This window comes from Octopus bimaculoides, chromosome 5, assembly GCF_001194135.2.
Source record: "Octopus bimaculoides isolate UCB-OBI-ISO-001 chromosome 5, ASM119413v2, whole genome shotgun sequence".
NCBI lineage: Eukaryota > Metazoa > Mollusca > Cephalopoda > Octopoda > Octopodidae > Octopus > Octopus bimaculoides.
Genome location: NC_068985.1, coordinates 26,107,719 through 26,125,270, shown reverse-complemented (window position 1 = coordinate 26,125,270; position 17,552 = coordinate 26,107,719). Strand labels below are relative to the sequence as shown.

At 34.0% G+C, this 17,552-nt stretch overlaps 2 protein-coding genes across 4 annotated transcripts in view; one reads left to right on the top strand and one right to left on the bottom strand.

Annotated features, from left to right (window-relative positions):
* The window catches only part of LOC106870164 (eukaryotic peptide chain release factor GTP-binding subunit ERF3A), a 25,718-nt gene extending 18,029 nt beyond the window's left edge, over positions 1-7,689 (bottom strand). Inside the window, exons 1-3 of the mRNA XM_014916163.2 lie at positions 7,370-7,689; positions 2,929-2,955; positions 960-1,133 (exon numbers count right to left, since the gene is read on the bottom strand). Of these exons, the coding sequence (XP_014771649.1) occupies positions 960-1,133; positions 2,929-2,955; positions 7,370-7,574 (406 nt within the window). The 5' untranslated portion in view covers positions 7,575-7,689. The remainder of the gene's footprint in view (positions 1-959; positions 1,134-2,928; positions 2,956-7,369) is intronic.
* A 49-nt stretch (positions 7,690-7,738) lies between these two features.
* Positions 7,739-17,552, top strand: part of LOC106874954 (luc7-like protein 3) — a 31,241-nt gene continuing 21,427 nt past the window's right edge. For all 3 annotated transcript variants that reach the window (XR_008264216.1, XM_052968233.1, XM_052968232.1), the window contains exons 1-3: positions 7,739-8,002; positions 13,095-13,161; positions 15,309-15,348. Coding sequence is in view for 2 of the 3 variants with exons in the window: in XM_052968233.1 (XP_052824193.1) it covers positions 7,898-8,002; positions 13,095-13,161; positions 15,309-15,348 (212 nt within the window). In the remaining variant the exon portion in view is untranslated. The remainder of the gene's footprint in view (positions 8,003-13,094; positions 13,162-15,308; positions 15,349-17,552) is intronic.

Genomic DNA, 17,552 nt, shown 5'->3' with positions numbered 1-17,552 from the left:
GTGTGTGTGTGTGTGTGTGTGTGTGTATATATATATATATATATATATGTATATACACACCATCAGTTAACATTCACTTTTCATGCTGGCAATAGTTGGATGGTTTCATAGAAATTGGCAAGCCAGAGAACCACACCAGTCTCTACTGTCTGCTCTGAAAATGTTTCTACAGCTGGATGCCCTTCCTAATGCCAACCACTTTACAGAGTGGATTGAGTGTTGTTTTTTTTTTTACATGGCACCAGCACAGCCACCAAGTAACTTGCAAGACAAAGACCCCTCGGTTGGGAGAGGGAGTAGTACTACTGAGGGAGGTGGCTTCATGCTGGTTGAGAGGTTGAAATATAAACAGAGGGATAGTGATAGATGTCTTACTATAGAGGAGATACTTGGTTACCCCAGTAAGAAAAGAAAGAACACACACACAATGTTAATTTTATGACCACAATTCTATGCTAGCATGAATTGGCTGAATATGACCCAGATGCTGCTTTACAAGCTAGATATCCTTTCTGATCCTACCCATTACCTATTTTATACCCAAGCGATGTATTTTTTTTTTTATACACCATTTGTCTTTGAAAGTATAGAGGACAATATGTTAATAAGGAATGACAAATGTCACTTTTTGATCAACACTTTTCATTCAAAGACATGGAATGTAAAAATCCTCTCACACACACGACAAGGTTCTGTCCAGTTTCCATCTAATAATTTCAGTTACAAGGCCCCTGCCAACTTGAATTTGAAGTAGAAGACACCCAAGGTGCCATTTAGTGCAACAGAACTCTTGTTAACAAAAAGAACTCCGTATCCATGCAGTCATGCCTGCATCTACACACAGACTATATATGTGTAGCAAGAGTGAGAGGTTCTCAAATTATTACTTTAGAAAATATTGCAATATACTTAAATTTGATCAATTATACAATATAAATACAACTTTTTATAATACTTACCTACATGACCTATAAAAATAACATTTACATGTTCTTTCTTGACACTTGGTGCTGCTATATCTTTGTTTTTCCGTTTTGGTTTAATGGAAACATTTTCAACTTCCATTGTTTCAACAGCATTGTTTGACTTTTCTTCTTCCTCTTCATCTTCAACATTGTCAGCCCAGTCATCAGCTTAAAAGATATTTAATAAAAAATTATACAAAATGAGAGAAATTAAGCAACATTTTTAGATAATCTAAAGTAAAAACATTTGATAAATTCCAAATCAAGTTAAATACTATAAAGTGGCATATGCATTACAATTTTTGTTCTAGAAATGATAGCAGAAGCAATTACTCATTTTGAGCTAAATTAACAATAGACAAGCCAACTTTACTAATACGAGGAAGGAAACAGAAAACTAACTTAGCTCAGCCAAACTGGCAACTTCATTAGTGCTGCCATGATCAAAGACCCAGTATACTCTATAAAATGGCTAGCACTAGGAAGATCATCCAGCCACAAAAACCATGCCAAAGTAGACATTGGAGCACAATTATGCTGAAATCCTGATGATCTTTTGTTTGTTAGACCTGTATCTAGGGACCATGACTACAAGCTTGTTCTTGGATAGTAACATCAGAAATATTTTTTTTTTATACAAAATGAATTCATATGCCTCACCTTCCTCAACTTGTCAGATCTTGACAAACCATCTAACCCCTGCCAGTATTGAAAATAAATGCTTAAAGCTAATGATGATGAGAATTTTAAATGTTTTCAACCCTCTCACCTTAAATCCAGAATTAAAATTAAATGGTTATACAAAATGGTTTTATCAATGTCTGTTCCTAATACAAATGATAGAAAGTAAAACCAAGCCTGGGATCCCACAGACAAAATTTTTATTCGCAAACTTAAAATAACCCATATGAATATAAAATTTAGACAAGCAAGCAATTCACAAATTAATGAAAGTTAGAACCCTAAGTGAAATAGGTAAGACATGGATTCAAAATTATTTTGAATTTCACCCTCCAACTTCCCAAGACATTTTTTAGCAAGATTTAATCCATTGCCCACTAAACCCTACCATTTGACTATTGGGTATTATCAGTAGAGTGCTCTCTACACTAAGCATTCAAGTCCAAGCCTCCAGCCAGAAAATAGCTTCTGCTTATCAGCCTCAGAGGCCTTGAGGGCATGGGTCCTGTCCTACTTACCCCACTCTCCAAGTCATGCATTTGGTAATATAGGTGGTTTAAGTGAGACAGTATCTGAAAAGGTTAGTCGTTCATACATTTACCAAAAGTACCAGCTAGTGCAAAGACGAATCATGTCAATGAATGAAGATGAATAAAAAGTTGTTAGAGTTGACAAGTGTTGGTTAAAGCCCGTCCCAAATCTTCTTGGTATTCATTATCTATTTTATTCATACCTTCAGCTCAGTCATTTGTATTTATATTGTACCTATACACAGTTCACTAGCATTCAGCCTATTTTCTGGTTTGCAGAATTTGCAATTCAACCAAACTTTATACTCTTTATATTCTAAGTATTTATTGTTCATGTTTCACAAGCATTAAGATTTGAATTCTAACTCTAAAGTAATAGATTTTCCATCAATCAATATTAAAATAGATGTTAATTTTTTATACATAGACAAACTGTTGTTTTCTTTTTACTCATGCTTCAAAACTGAGCAATCTGGAAAAAGATAATTACTACTTCAGAATCCAATTATGTGTTTACATGCATATAATTGGATAAAGATACACGAAGTATATTTAGCATTGTTTATATTAAACATGTCATTCATTAATGTGATGTTGCAATTCACTATCTAAAATAAACTTTACATCAATTTCACCCTGTTTACTGAATTACCAAAATGAAAAATTTGATAAGAAATTAAGAAGTTTGGTCTTTGAAACCACTGAAATATCTTATGGGATGCAGGGAAGGAAACAAAACAAAAAAAACTTACCAACATTGCTGTCATCCATTTCATCATCTATGAATGACAAAAGTTATTAAAATTAAATTTAAAACAATTTGGCATAGGTAATGATTGAATTAATTAAAACAAATCGAATTTAGAAAAAAAAAAAAAGAAAAAAAAGTTGGTGGCATATCTATAGTCAAGCATATAGATGTCTACAAACCCTTACCACACAGTAAAGTTAGGGGAATGGATTGGAGAATCAACAGAGCATCAGACGAAATGCTTTGCAATATTTGTTCTAGCTCTTTATATCATGTTCAAAACCTGCAAAGGTAAACTTTGCCTTTCATCTTCTGAGAATCAATCGGTTAACAGTAAAGTACTAAGGTTGATGTAAACAACTATACTCCTCCAAAATTTTGTCTTTATACTTAGGTGAGAGATTATAACGCAGCAATGCAAGTTAGTATTTATCCGTTCATGGAGACAGTATTAAAAAAAAAAAAAGAAGCATACACAACACCGAAGCTTAATAAAACTAAACTAAGTTGAAATTCTGATGATCTGTTTGTTAGACTTGAATTTAGGGACTACAACTACAAATTGGTTTTCAAATATCAAGGTTAGAACTATTTTACTATACAGAGTGAATTTATATGCTCTGCAATATGTAATTTTCCTCATCTCCAATATCAGCAGAAACTACCAACATTTCAATGTCCTCTTTTCTATGTGTCAGATGGAATTTGAGGCAGCTTTTCTACAACTGGATGCACTTTTATTACCATCCCTTACCCGTCTCCATGTAGAGTAATATTACTTCATGGTCAAGCAGGTTTCCACAGAATATTGGACACAAACGGCATTGCTTGCATGACAATAAAATTCATTTACAATTATTATGTTAAAACGGAGGCAGGCAGACACACACACACACATATACAACAGATTTCCTTCAGTTTTCGTCTACCATATCCACTCATAAGGATTTGGTTGGCCTCAGAATATAGAAGGCATTTGCTCAAGGTACCACAACTGGGATTGAACCAAAAAGCCACGTGTTTGGGAAACAAACTTCTTACCACCTACACAGTATTTATAGCAATGATAATGTTATATCTATTGGAATCTAACCCCCAAATGAGATCTAATCAAGCAGTCCTATTCCATGCAAATAGTCGACTGAATAACTAAATGCAAACTACAAACATGTATGTTTCAGTTATGCAATACCTTCGCCTGAGAACCTTACTGCACACTCATACCTGCTGCGTCGAATTGTATGGGGTACAAAGACAATCTGGACACATAACCCACTAAAAACCTTGCTTGGACACACAATTGAAGACCTTGCCGTTATATTGTAACTCAGGATCACTTTAACTTTACAGAGCAGTTCATTCCTTTCTTTGTTACATTGTAGTTCAGTAAACTAACGAAATACCAGTCAATTTTATTGTGTGCATCTATTGCTATTCTAACTGGTACCTATTTGAAGCCAAGTAAGCTGGAATACTGACAATGTATAGGCAACGAACACGTAGCGGTGATGAAATAGAAACAGATTGATAATCCAGTACTCGACTGATTAGACCAGTTGTAACTTTCGTGTTCTAGCTTAGGGTTATAAACATTACTTTGAATGTTATTTCGTGTCTACGAAAATGGGTATTCATGAAGCTGACTATTAATCAATCTAAAAGTAAACTGTTACATTCTTCACTATTATATCAATGAAAATAACAGAAAAGAACGTGTTTACAAGAGAGTCATATTACACATGAAATTAAACGAACAGATGACATCTCAAAGAATTACCATCTTGAAATATTTCAATCTCAGAATAAGCGAGCGACAAGTAAGAAACAGGTTGAAACTCAGATCCCCTTCCTTTATTAGACAGGTCAGAAGTCCAACGTTAATCGGAATATTTTAAAGATACGAGTGTAAAGGGTTATAAGCTCAACATTTAAAAATGGGAATTGAAGTTCAAGGAACATATTCATAAAATGTAAAAATCAAATCAAATCAACAATAGATATTGTAGTATCGCATTTAAGATAGCAAAACGGTTGAGCAGATAAGGATACCGAATATATTGGTACTGGATATGTGCAGATATCCGAGGTATTTATCATCTAGGAAATTTAACACGAGTGGACACTTGCTTATTGGCGTTTTACAGGTGAAAATGGCTGACTGGTAAAAAAAACTGAGTCAACAACAGCAATCTCAGTAGTAGGCATTGCCCAGTAATATAATTTAGAAAGAACAATTAAGACATTATAGGATAGTAGCTGAAACATTAATAATTAGACAAATGTATTGCGAAAAGCATCTAATTTTGGGTTCTTGCAACCGTAGTTTCATATATGGTGCAGAAAATTCAGATGTTTAACCCGAGGTTAGCCCTGACTGAGCAGACATGAAGCGTTCACGCTGCGACCATCCCATCTTTGTTTAGGATATATCTGGGATTAGATCCTGTTAGATACACGTCTGTTTCCCCTTTTAAAAAGACAGGGTGTGTTTTGAAGGAAATTTGACTGCTATTTCTAGTAGGTCGAGCGACCGCGTTAAAGCCCCCCCCCCATCCCACGGTTATCTTTTTTGGCGGCCCAACTAAGGGAATATTTAAAAAAATCTAATGCGAGTCGATAGGCCATGTCGAAATAATATATTAAAATCCGATTTAATATTGAATTTATTGGTGAATTTATCACCAGATGTTTTTTCTTCTTGATAACACATGCATTCATCAGAGGGAAAAAAAAAACTGCATTGTAACGTTCAACAATAAAAGATGAGTTTTAAATATTGAAGCGATTTATGCTGTAGAAATGAAAATCGACAATCTATACAAAAACTTGATATATCAATTTAATTCTGAGAGAGAATAAAAAAGGCTGCCACAAGCACGATGGGAATATTTCGGCAAGGCTAATATAACACGAGACCAGATGGTAGCTTCTTCATGAGATTATATTTTTTGACTTTTAAGTTAAACAATTACTTGTTGAGACAGCGGAAACCATGGAAAAGGAAACATTTAATATATGCAAACAACATAATTAAAAACTGCAGACTGCATAAAGAATTACTTTTCAATATTAAATATGGGAGCAATTTAAATTTATCACACTAAAAATACACAACATTCTGCTACAGCTATAAATTCAAGTGATTTACTTTACTTATAATATTTTTTAAATAAAATAATGTGGCGATTGCAGTTTTAATTCTTAAAATGGTCATTTATTACTAAGAAGGAAAGAGACGAAAATCGAAATATATGGATACAAATGGCTACCTTATGGAATACAAAATAAACCCACGGTTTCAAATTGAACATACTATTCTTAGTTACACGTATATATATAAAACGAGATGACGTTACAATTTTAACATCTATACAACCCAAGTTCAGACATCTGAAAATTGCCCCTTCGGAATTATTCTGTTTAAATTGTCGACGATTAATTCTTTAAATTACATTTGGGTTTATAAAAAAAAAAATGCTTGGGTAACAAAAGCACTTCAGGAATTGTCAGGTGGTCTTTCATGATCGAGCTAGGTCACCATACTTTGGCGAATATAAAACAATAGTTGCATTAAATCGTGTTAAAATTACCTAGAGTCAACTAGTCCAAGAGCTATTTTCTGTAACGCATTATGTATTTTACTTAGCGTTATTCAGAAACTATTTCACAGTATCTGAGGAAAAAATATATCGTGTATAATTCTTACATTTCAACACATGTACCTGAAATTGAAGAATTTCAATCATGAAAGGTTCTAAGGACGGGGTGGCTAATATGCTTTTGGGGGTAAAAATGACTTTTAATCCCAAACCAGGTATTAAAATACTTATGCCAGTCTAAAATGTTTATTGGAATACTATTCATAAGGTCTTCGTTTATCTAGACATCAATGTATGTGATATATATATATATATATTAAAAAAGGGAAAGCCACAAATTTATTCACGAATCAATATACTAAACTGACGTTTATTACCGGTGAACAAATGGGTGTGTGGACTTACTTTTTCTTAACTAAAAATAATAGTAGTTTGACATTAAAAAAGAAACGACAAAAGAAAATCGTTCAGATGCCTTTAAAAATAAAATTTAAATGTATTAGCTAAGAAGTATCTGAATGCATAAATGCTTTAGTTATCTTTATAATGTGCCCAAAACAGATTACAAGAATATACTAGTTGAACATAAAGTGGGTGTTTCATATTCCTATTAGAAGAATACTAAAATAGGCCCCCGAATTTATGGCCACGTCAATTAAATGTGGTCAGCATGTCGATTTCACTGAAGCTACTGGGAATAGTAATGCTAGTAAATCTTCAGAAGAACAGTATTTTTAGGCAGCGTTTAGCAGGAAAAATATGTATAAGTAGACAAGCTATGTTGGGATATTTACAATCAATAATGTAAACTATTATCATTTATTTGGTTTGTACATTAATTACCTTGTAGACTTTCAGGATCTTTCATGAACGAAGGTACGAATTCAGGAGCATGTACATTTTGACCAGGAACGAATTCTGCAGCATTAACATTTAAGTAAGATAAAGTAGAATTTAATTCATCCAAACTCGATTCGTTTTCAGGAGAATCATTCAGACTTTGTTCCCAGGAGTCTGGGGCACTGTTATCATTATCTTCAGAGGCCATAAGTGTTTTTTCTGTTAAAAAGTCTCCTCTAAAATTTGCTGAACTCTGCACGGACACCGCGTGTGGATCTTTCGTGACGTCACGATCCAAATAAGAGACATGCGTGTTGTCTCGTGCCCGATTTGTAACGGAAGTTCCCGATCGCCGTGTTATTTACGCATTTTCAAAATAAATGTACGTCATTTTATCGTAACTTAAGTATTTGGCATATTTTGGAAATTCGATTGTAATTATGTGATACTTTTTTTATTGCTGATGAAATATAAAAAAGAAATTCTAATATCGGAGAAAACATCGTCATCTTGTCCTAATTTGTTTCCAAAATGGCGGCCCATGCAGCGGCGGCTCTGTTGGATGAATTAATGGGAAGGGACCGAAATTTGCAGCCCACTGAAAAGAGAAGTGAATTGAAATGGGATGATCCAGAAGTATGTATTTCAAAATCTGTTTTTATTGCAAATTATACCAGTAAATGTTCTTAATTTTGTAACTGCAAAACTTGATTAGTGCAATGGTCGTTGAAATTATGAAACGATGTATTATGGCGTATATAACCATAAATCGTCTGGAAATTATGTAAAAGAAAGAGAAACAAAAAACAGATGTTAATGTAGACGTTGTAAATCTTTTATATATATGCAATAATCTGTTTTTCTTTATATTGGTTTTTGTTTTATATTATATTTCTATTTTGCAATCGATTTTTACATTTATACTATGGGGATTTTAGAAAGACGCATTTGTCATGATACAAGGGGATTCCGGATCTTACCTTATTTGTCATGATAGCGACTTTTAAATTCCCTCAGATTTTTGAAAAAGAAAAATCTATACAATATATACGCGGATAGAACTTGTATGAAAACGTTCAAATTATGAATGCATTTCGATTCTCGATCTTTCGGTTACAAGCTATTTAAGAGTAAAAATGCATGTTTTGCTTCTAATGTATAAACATTACATTTTGCTGCTATTTATGTATAAGGTTTTTGGAAAACGAGAAGCTATCGAGTTAAAACTAGTTGTATCTGCTAGTTGTCTACTAACTTGTGATGTTAAGCACATTGTCCAACGTCTACTTAGCTCAATTCATGTCGAATCTTTTTGAAGAAAAGAAAATGTTTTTCGTGTAACATAATCTTATTTTAAAGTATCGTTTAATTGTATTTAACATTCAAAATTGTTCAGTGCGCTCCAGTCATATCGTTCTAATGTAATCTTTTACATTTTCTTTGTTTTCGTTATATTTTTCAAATACTATCAGCGCTTTATGTTTCATTAATTTCTTTTCATAGAAACTTTCTCTTTGTTAGCGTAAATCTTTTCATTGTTATGTGCTTTTATTTTTGATGCTCTAAGTTTATTGTTATTATTATTATTTATTATTATTATTATTCATGCTAAAGTTAGAAATTATCACAGTAGTAGAAAGTGCTGGTCCAAATGCGTAGCAGTGTTTAGTTACGTCCCTTTATGATCTGTGTTCATATCTTACGAGGATTGATTTTATCTTCCTCTTGTGTTTGATTGTCAACAGTATTCAAGTATCTGAGACTTAACCCGTGTAAACAAGCCATTTTCTTAAAAAGAAACGTGCAGTCCCTATTTCCTTACATAAAATTTCCAGCAACTTTGTTATAGCTTTTTTTCTGATATTGTTTTAAGTTAATATTATTTAAATTCTTTCGATATTCCACTCGTAAAACAATATTCTACAATTTGAAGGCGACGAGCTAGCAGAATCGTTAGCACGCCGGGCGAAATGCTTAGCGGTATTTCGTGTCTTTACGTTTTTAGTTCAGATTCCGTCGAGGTCGATTTTGTCTTTCATCCGTTCGGGGTCGATAAATTAAGTACCAGTTGCGTACTGAGGTCGATCTAATCGACTGACTCTTTCCCCCAAAATTTCGGGCCTTGTGCCTAGAGTAGATAAAAAGGCACTGTCATGGTATTAGCTGTCAGAAGCGAAAGTAGAAAAATCTAAACAAGGAATGTTACTGCTGGTTTGAGTTGAAATCTGTTTCTTTGGCTACTGACTGGCTGGAGCTATCTATTTATCCGTCTGTCTGTCTGTCTATCTCTCTATCTCTCGTCCACCTTCGTTTGTTTCCGTAGAATTTATCAAATTAGAAAAAAAAACTTTTTGGCTACTTCCATCATGCTAGCTCCACACGAGGGTCATATTTTTGGGGTATTTAAAAGTCCATGTCTCTTAAGCCAATTAATACTATTTTCTGTTGTAGCGGTGGCGATGGCAATATCGCGGTGATTAATTCCAACTTTGGATTACGCGTCGTGGTGGTGGTGCTGATTGGTGTATGTGATTTGTTTTTAAAAATAATAATGAAGAATGCAAAAATATATTTACCCCAAAAATATGCCCCTCGTGTGGAGCTGGCATGATGGAAGTAGCCAAAAAGTTTTTTTTTCTAATTTGATAAATTCTACGGAAACAAACGAAGGTGGACGAGAGATAGACAGACAGATAGATAGATAGATAGATAAATAGAAAGAAAGATAGATAGATAGCTCCGGCCAGTCAGTAGCCAAAGAAACAGATTTCAACTCAAACCAGCAGTAACATTCCTTGTTTAGATTTTTCTACTTTCGCTTCTGACAGCTAATATCATGACAGTACCGAAAAAAAATATTTAGCGGATTTTTAAATACATAAGTAATGACAAAAGTGATATTTTTGTTACGTTTAAAATCCGTATTCTCTGTATGGATATGTAGGCAAGAGCTCACAAATGTGCTTAACCGAAGTTTATGAGCGATCAGTTTAAAAGAGTAGCAAATACTCTAGAAAGTTTAAAACATTTTTCTCATCCAAAATAATTTTGTTTTTCATAGCTTTAACTAAAATTTTGTCATCTAAATCTACTGAAGTAAAATCTAAAACTTTAAATCTTTGTTAACTCAGCGGATGTTTTACATTTACTTTTTGGTATTGAGGCTCATGTCCATTTTGCAGGACATCCAAAAATAGTGGGAGGGAGAGTAAATTATCCTCAAACCGTAGACCTCATCTGAATGCCTCCAATCCTCCAAGAAAACCTGCCCGGCCTTGAAAAATATTACCTTGCTTAGAAACAGATGAGGGTTGGTGACAAAAATACATTTGGTTGTAAAAAAAATCTATTTCAACAAATTCTGTCTGACCTATGTAAGCATAGAAAACGGACATTTAAACTGATGTTAAATCTACATTAACTGCATGGATGAGAGATTAAGATGTTTGCTTTGCAATTATGTTGGTTTCGGGATTAATCTCAGCACCTTGGGTATTTCATTAAAACCCCAGGTTAACCAGTATTTTGTGAGTAAATTTGGTAGAAGAAATCTGTGCAGAAGCCTGTTATGTATATGTATGCATTTGTGTTTCTCTTTCACTGTTTAACAACTAGTGTTAGTTTGTTTACATCTCCCTAATTTAGGGTTTGAGCAGAAAAGGTCGTGTAGTAAAATAAAGGTTTGATCATCAACCCTCCAATATGGTGTCCCTGCATAGCTGCATTCCAGTGAGTGAAACAAGTTCCTGGACTAGTTCTGTAGCGCACCAACAGATGGCAGCACACGGTTGCACGTGCAATGACCTTCATGAAGCAGTATGTTGAGTGACATTGCTGTGTTTACTTCGCAAGTTGTGAAATTTGTGTTTTTGTGATCACATATTTGCTGTTGTCATGGACAGGAAGAAAGAGCCCACATGAAATTTTGTGTTAAACTTGGGAAGTCTGCTACAGAAACATTGAGCATACTTTGGCAAGTTTACAGCGATGAGGCAATGAGTTGTACACAATGTTTTGAGTGGCACAGGCACTTCAAGAGTGGAAGATGATGAGCAATCTGGACGACCTGTCATGAGCGTCATCCCCCAGAAAAGTGGTGTTATACTTTGAGAATTTATCCTACAGGGCCAGACCTGCAATGTTTTGAAGCGTTTGTGGGAGGACATTTAGCAAAAGCAACTGGATCTGTTGAATGCAAAGGATTGGATTCTTCAGGATGATAATACACCCTTTCACTGAGCTCTCCTACTCATGAGTTTTCTGCCAAAAATAACATAGTATCACTTCCATACAAGTCCTGTTTAGCACCTGCAGACTTCCATCTTTTCTCTTAAGATGAAAATGCAGCTCAAGGATTGCCATTTTAACACCGTTGTCAAGATCCAGAATGGATCACAGAAGGTGCTTGACTTCCTTATGGAAAATGATTTCCAGGCTGGATTCCAAAATTGGCAGGAATGCTGGGACTGGTGTATTTCTGTGCAAGGTGACTATTTCAAAGGAGATTATGTTAAAACTTAGGAAAATAAGTTATTTTTTATTAAACATAAACTAGTCCTGGAAAATCAATTAAAACATAGGAGCAATGCACTTAAATAAGATTGTGTATTAGGTCAGCAGGTGTTTGAAATTTAAGTATTTTCTAACCTGAACAGGGTGCTTGGTAGTTATATCATTTTGTTCATTTTAGATTTGTAGTTCCCATTAAAAGTACCAGATTGGAAAGTTTCATTAGGAATGAGTATGAGAGTTTTATTTTGTTTGATTTATGATCAAAGATATGTATCAATGGGTGATCAGCCTTCCTATTGAAAATCCAGTTTTAACTTTTTTTTCTACATCATTGAATTTAGCAAGATCACTGAATTTGATTGGTAACAAACTCAGTAACAAAGCACTTCATGTTAATTTGCAGTCATTCAGCTAGTTATGGTATATCTGATGCAATAAATCTGTGGATCACAGTTGTTTTACTAGTGGTCTATTCCAAAAGGACTGATTTGGATCTAAACAACAATTAAATCTAGTAATAACTTCCTTGTAGCCAACACACACATACAAAAGACTATTATGGTCAATAAGTGATTAACATTGAAGGTGTGTGTGTGTTGTAAAAACAGGATTTGTAGTTTTCTGCTCCTGGTGTTTTAAAAAGAACTGACTTCAGTATCTGATCGATGTGGATACAGTGACATACTAGAGCAGTATTTTTACAAGTGGAACAAGTGCTTCAGTGCACCACGAGAAATGACTGACAGTATGCTGCTTCTGATAATGGCTGAATACCTCTAAGGTATTATGAAAATATCAAACCCTTCAGATACTCACTTGGTTGTATGCAGTATAGTTGTTGATGACAGTGAAATTAAGATTTTTAAAAACAGCATTAAATATGTACTGCCATTTGGTTATTATTTTCAAATTTTATCAAGATGAAATTAACTTTTCTATTAAAATAAGATTTTACATGTTTTATAGTGCACTTGTTTACAGGAAACAAGCTCACTACAAAACATGTGAAGACAGTTGTTACTGGTGTTATTGTCAACTGGTTGCTATATTATTTTCAGTCATAAAGCTTTAGTTTTTTTGTTTTTTTAACACATGTTCTGAGTAAATATCCAACAATATTATTTTATAACAAATGTTAGCATATTAGTTGCCCCATGAACATTCAGAATAGAAAAGATTTTATTTGTTTTGTGATATTTTTAATGTTTTGAAACAGGTTTGCAAATACTTTTTGTGTGGGTTTTGTCCTCATGAGTTATTTGTTAATACAAGAGCAGATCTTGGTGAGTATTTTGCTTCATATAATAACTTTATTGTCTATGTTCATAGCTAGTTATATAATAAGTCTATTTACATCAGTTATAAATTCTTGCATTTTTGGCTGAAAATATTTTAATGAATTCATCATTATAACTTACCCCAAAATCTGATTTCCTTTATAATGAATTTTTCAGAGAAAGACTAAGAGAATATGATTATATTTTAATTTTTCTCTTTTCATTCATAGTGAATTGATTACAAATTTATTCCTTCAAATGCCCCTGTCAAAAGATTTGCCAGATATTTTTTATAGTTCCCAACAATTGTTTGATAAAGTATGATTGACACTGGTTTTCTGAATGGAATGACCTTCCTTAAGAACACACCACAATGCAATCTATGTTTTAAGGTTGTAATCAGTAATATCTTTGTCCAGTGAAATGTTTAACCCTTTAGCATTTAAACCAGTCAAGTGCAACCCAAATATTCTACTTGTTTTATGTTCACATCAGCCAGATCCTACCTCATACATACCCTGCAATGTCATTCTAAAAATAAACAATCACATTAAAATATTGAAGCTATGAAATATTGCATGATTGATTTAAAGCAATGTGAATAAAGGAGCATTACATTTAGCAGTAATCAGAATGCTAAAGGGTTAATAGTAGCTAAATTCCTCTGGACTTTTTATTTTTGTTATTTAAAATGAGAAATAGGTGTATAGAAAATTGAAATTTTTTCTTCTAAGTATAACTTCATTATTTTACTCTGTGATTTGTGTCCAATTTCCCCCCTGGTTTGGATGATAGCCTATTCTGATATTTTTATCATGTTGATTATTTGGAGGTTCTACATAGTTTATATATCATCATTATCATCATCATCGTTTAAGGTCTGCTTTCCATGCTGGCATGGGTTGGATGGTTTGACTAAGGACTGGCAAGCCAGGAGACTGATCCGGCAAGGATTCTACAGCTGGATGCCCTTTCTAATGCCAACCATTCCGCGAGTAGTGGGTCCTTGTTCCATGCCACTGGCATCGACCATGCTCAAATGGTGTTTTTTATGTGCTTCCAGCACTGGCATTGTCCACGACAGTGATTTCACTTGACTCAACAGGTCTTCTCAAACACAGCATATTGCCCAACAATTGAAGAGTACTCTTAAATGGGCCGGTTATGCAACACTGGCATAGGCCACAGCTATAATCTCACTTGGCTTGCCATGTCTTCTCAAGTGCAGCATATCTCCAAAGGTCTTGGTCACTTGTCATTGCCTTTGTGAGGCCTAACATTTAAAGGTTGTGTTTCACCACCACATCCCAGGTCTTTCTGGGTCTACCTCTTCTACAGGTTCCCTCCACTGTTAGGGTGTGACACTTCTTCACACAGCCGTCCTCATCCATACGTAACACATGACCATACCAGTGCAGTCATCTCTCTTGCATGCCATGTCTGATGCTTATGTTCAGTCCTTTGTTATCTCTTCTATGAGGCTCAACAGTCAGATGTCATTCTTCACTACTTCATTCCACATCTTCCCCTGTCTTCCTCTTGCACAGGTCCCATCCACCCTTAGCGACTGGTACTTTATGCAGCTATCCCCAGCTTTATGCATCACATGGCCATACTAGCACTGTCTTCTCTCTTGCACACTACATCTGATGCCCAATATATGTGCACTTCATTGTACATGCACACTGATGCTGCACTTTCGTGCTGGCATGGGCTAGATGAGGCTTTGTGAAGCAGTATCCTGTCTGATGCTCTTCCTGACTTGTTTTCCAAGTACAGTACTTTATCTCTTGTCTTTGCATGTTGGACAGCCAAGCTGCTGAACTTTTTATTAGTGGCAAATATAAACAATGTGACTACAGCTTCAATGCTGTCAGTGCTAAGATATTTGGACAAATACCAACATACATACATGCACACACACTGGGTTTCTGCACAGCCTCCATCTCCCAAATTTCATCTTCATGGTATTGGTTACTCCAAGACTTGTAGAATTCACTTGCCTAAAGAGAGCTATGTAGTGGGGCTGAACCTGAACTCATGTAATTTCAAAGAAAACTTGTTAAACACAGCCATCCCAATGTACACACAGACTACAATTTTGTAAAATGGAATAATGAAAACTATTAATTGAATCCTTGTTACTTTTCCAGGAAATTGTGAAAAAATTCATGATGATGTATTACGAAAAGAGTAAGTAATAAACTTTTCAAATTGTGGATTAGTAGCAATAGTGGTGTTCTAGATTTAAAGCTTTAAAGTATTTAGTTTTTATCTTTGTTCTGAGTTCAAATTCTGCCCAAGTTGATTTTGTTTTGAGTCAGTAAAACCATTATCAGTAATGCATTTACTTGATTCAGTCACCTTTGTACTTTGTCAAAAGAAGTTATGTAAAAAAAAAAAAAAAAAGAAAATTTAACAGAGAGACTGGGTTGATTTATTTTCTTTTGATATCATAAATTTTAAAAAATTCTTCTATTTTCTTACATGAACTGTGAGAAAATAAAAAATTTTAAAGTGTTGCTTGAAATGTATTTATACTTCACAACATGGTCTCTTTATTATAATCAACTTTTTTTTTTGTAATTATTCTTTAAAAAATGTTATCATCAGAGGAAAGTTTGCTCTATTTATGTTTGAATCTGACTTCATTATCTTAAACTAACACATTAAAATTTCTTTTTCGTAACTATCCATAGTTCTAAATAGAAAGTATACTATGGTGCACATATGAATAATCTCATATACTAGATTTACTGTTTAAATATCCATAAATTGTCTTTGGGAATTTATAATTACCAGAAGACAATTGTATCATTAGCCAAAAAAGCAGCACATGGTGACTGACTTTTTAGTCTGCCTCTTGCAGATGTTGTTGATTCTTCAGCCTAAAAATTGAAGAACTTTAAAAAAAAGAAGACCTGAGATGGCATCAGTTGTTCTTTATTTGCATAAATAAAGTTTATTGTACAAAAATTTGGAAGATTGAGTGAAGTTCTAACTCCACTGAGTCTTAGTACTGCTGATTTTTACGGTTTGACCTGTTTAAAGCTTCATTTCATCATTTCAAGTCAAACTTTTGTTGGATCATTTCTTGCTTTTTACTGAAGGCCACAAGTTTTTACTATTTTGGCTGTTGAATTTTTTTCCGTATCTTGTTTCTCCTTGTTTCTGATCTTGTTTAGCTACATTTTTCTTTCATATCCAGTTTACACTATGTGTTCCATGGATTTCATTTGAAAGATATGATCACAAACAAAATTGCTACTCTTAACTCAAGCCAACATGACAACTGCTTTACTATAAGAATTAAAAGAGTGCCAATATCAGAATAGATTAAATATATGTCTATGACTAATGTCCAGCTTGTTTGCTCTCTCAACTTCCACTTCACTTCATTGACATGTTGTTAGTTGTAAGTTCCAGAGGTGTTATTGGACGGTCAGAATTTGTGCTGCTGGCTGGTGGACCAAAATAGCATCGAAACACTTATGGCATTACTCTAATTCCAAATATTTGACATTTATTGAGGTAGAACTCCAGAGGGCTGAATCCTCTGTACTCCTGTCCTTTTTGTAGGTGTTGTCTACCTTGCATAATAAGCCCAGAAGTTGTTTGGCTATATGCTCAGAAATTCACATTTAGTATGGATGTTTTATACTCTTAAAACCTAGTGTTAGAAATAAAAGTTTTGAGTTTAAATTCAGCTTATGGATATATTTATACGTATTAACAGGGCATCCAAAGACTCAGAGAATGAATCAAAACTATTGATCAAAATATATGGAAGTTAGGTTTAGCAGTCCAGTATTATTAAATAAACCTTGTTACATATTCTCTAATATTAAGTACTATATTTTCTGTTTTAAACGTGTCCTTTGAAATTATTTTCTGCTTGAGACATTCTATGTAGACTTTATTATTAATTTAAAAATTGTGGATTGCTTGTCAAAATGGCAAATATCTAAATTATTTGTAAATTATTTTGTTGTCTTCATTGATAATTTTCTACGCAAACAAATTCTTCTGTTCATCATCTGTAACTCTTGAAACTACTTGAGGTGATGAGTGATTAAAAATGCAAGACCACTTATACTGCTATTTGAACCTAAGAATTGTCACTTTAGGCAAAGAAGCTTCATGCTTCAGAATTGCATCATACTGTAAAATGTATTCGACATACATATGACACACACACACATACGCACACGCACACACACGGAATAAGTACTAGGCTTACAAAGAATAAGTCTTGGGGTCGTTTTGATTCGACTAAAGGCAGTGCTCGAGCATGGCCACAGTCAAATGACTGAAACAAGTAAAAGTAAAAAAGGATATGTATGTATGTATATATGTATATATAAATAATAATAAAGGAGTTACGACGCAAAAACGTA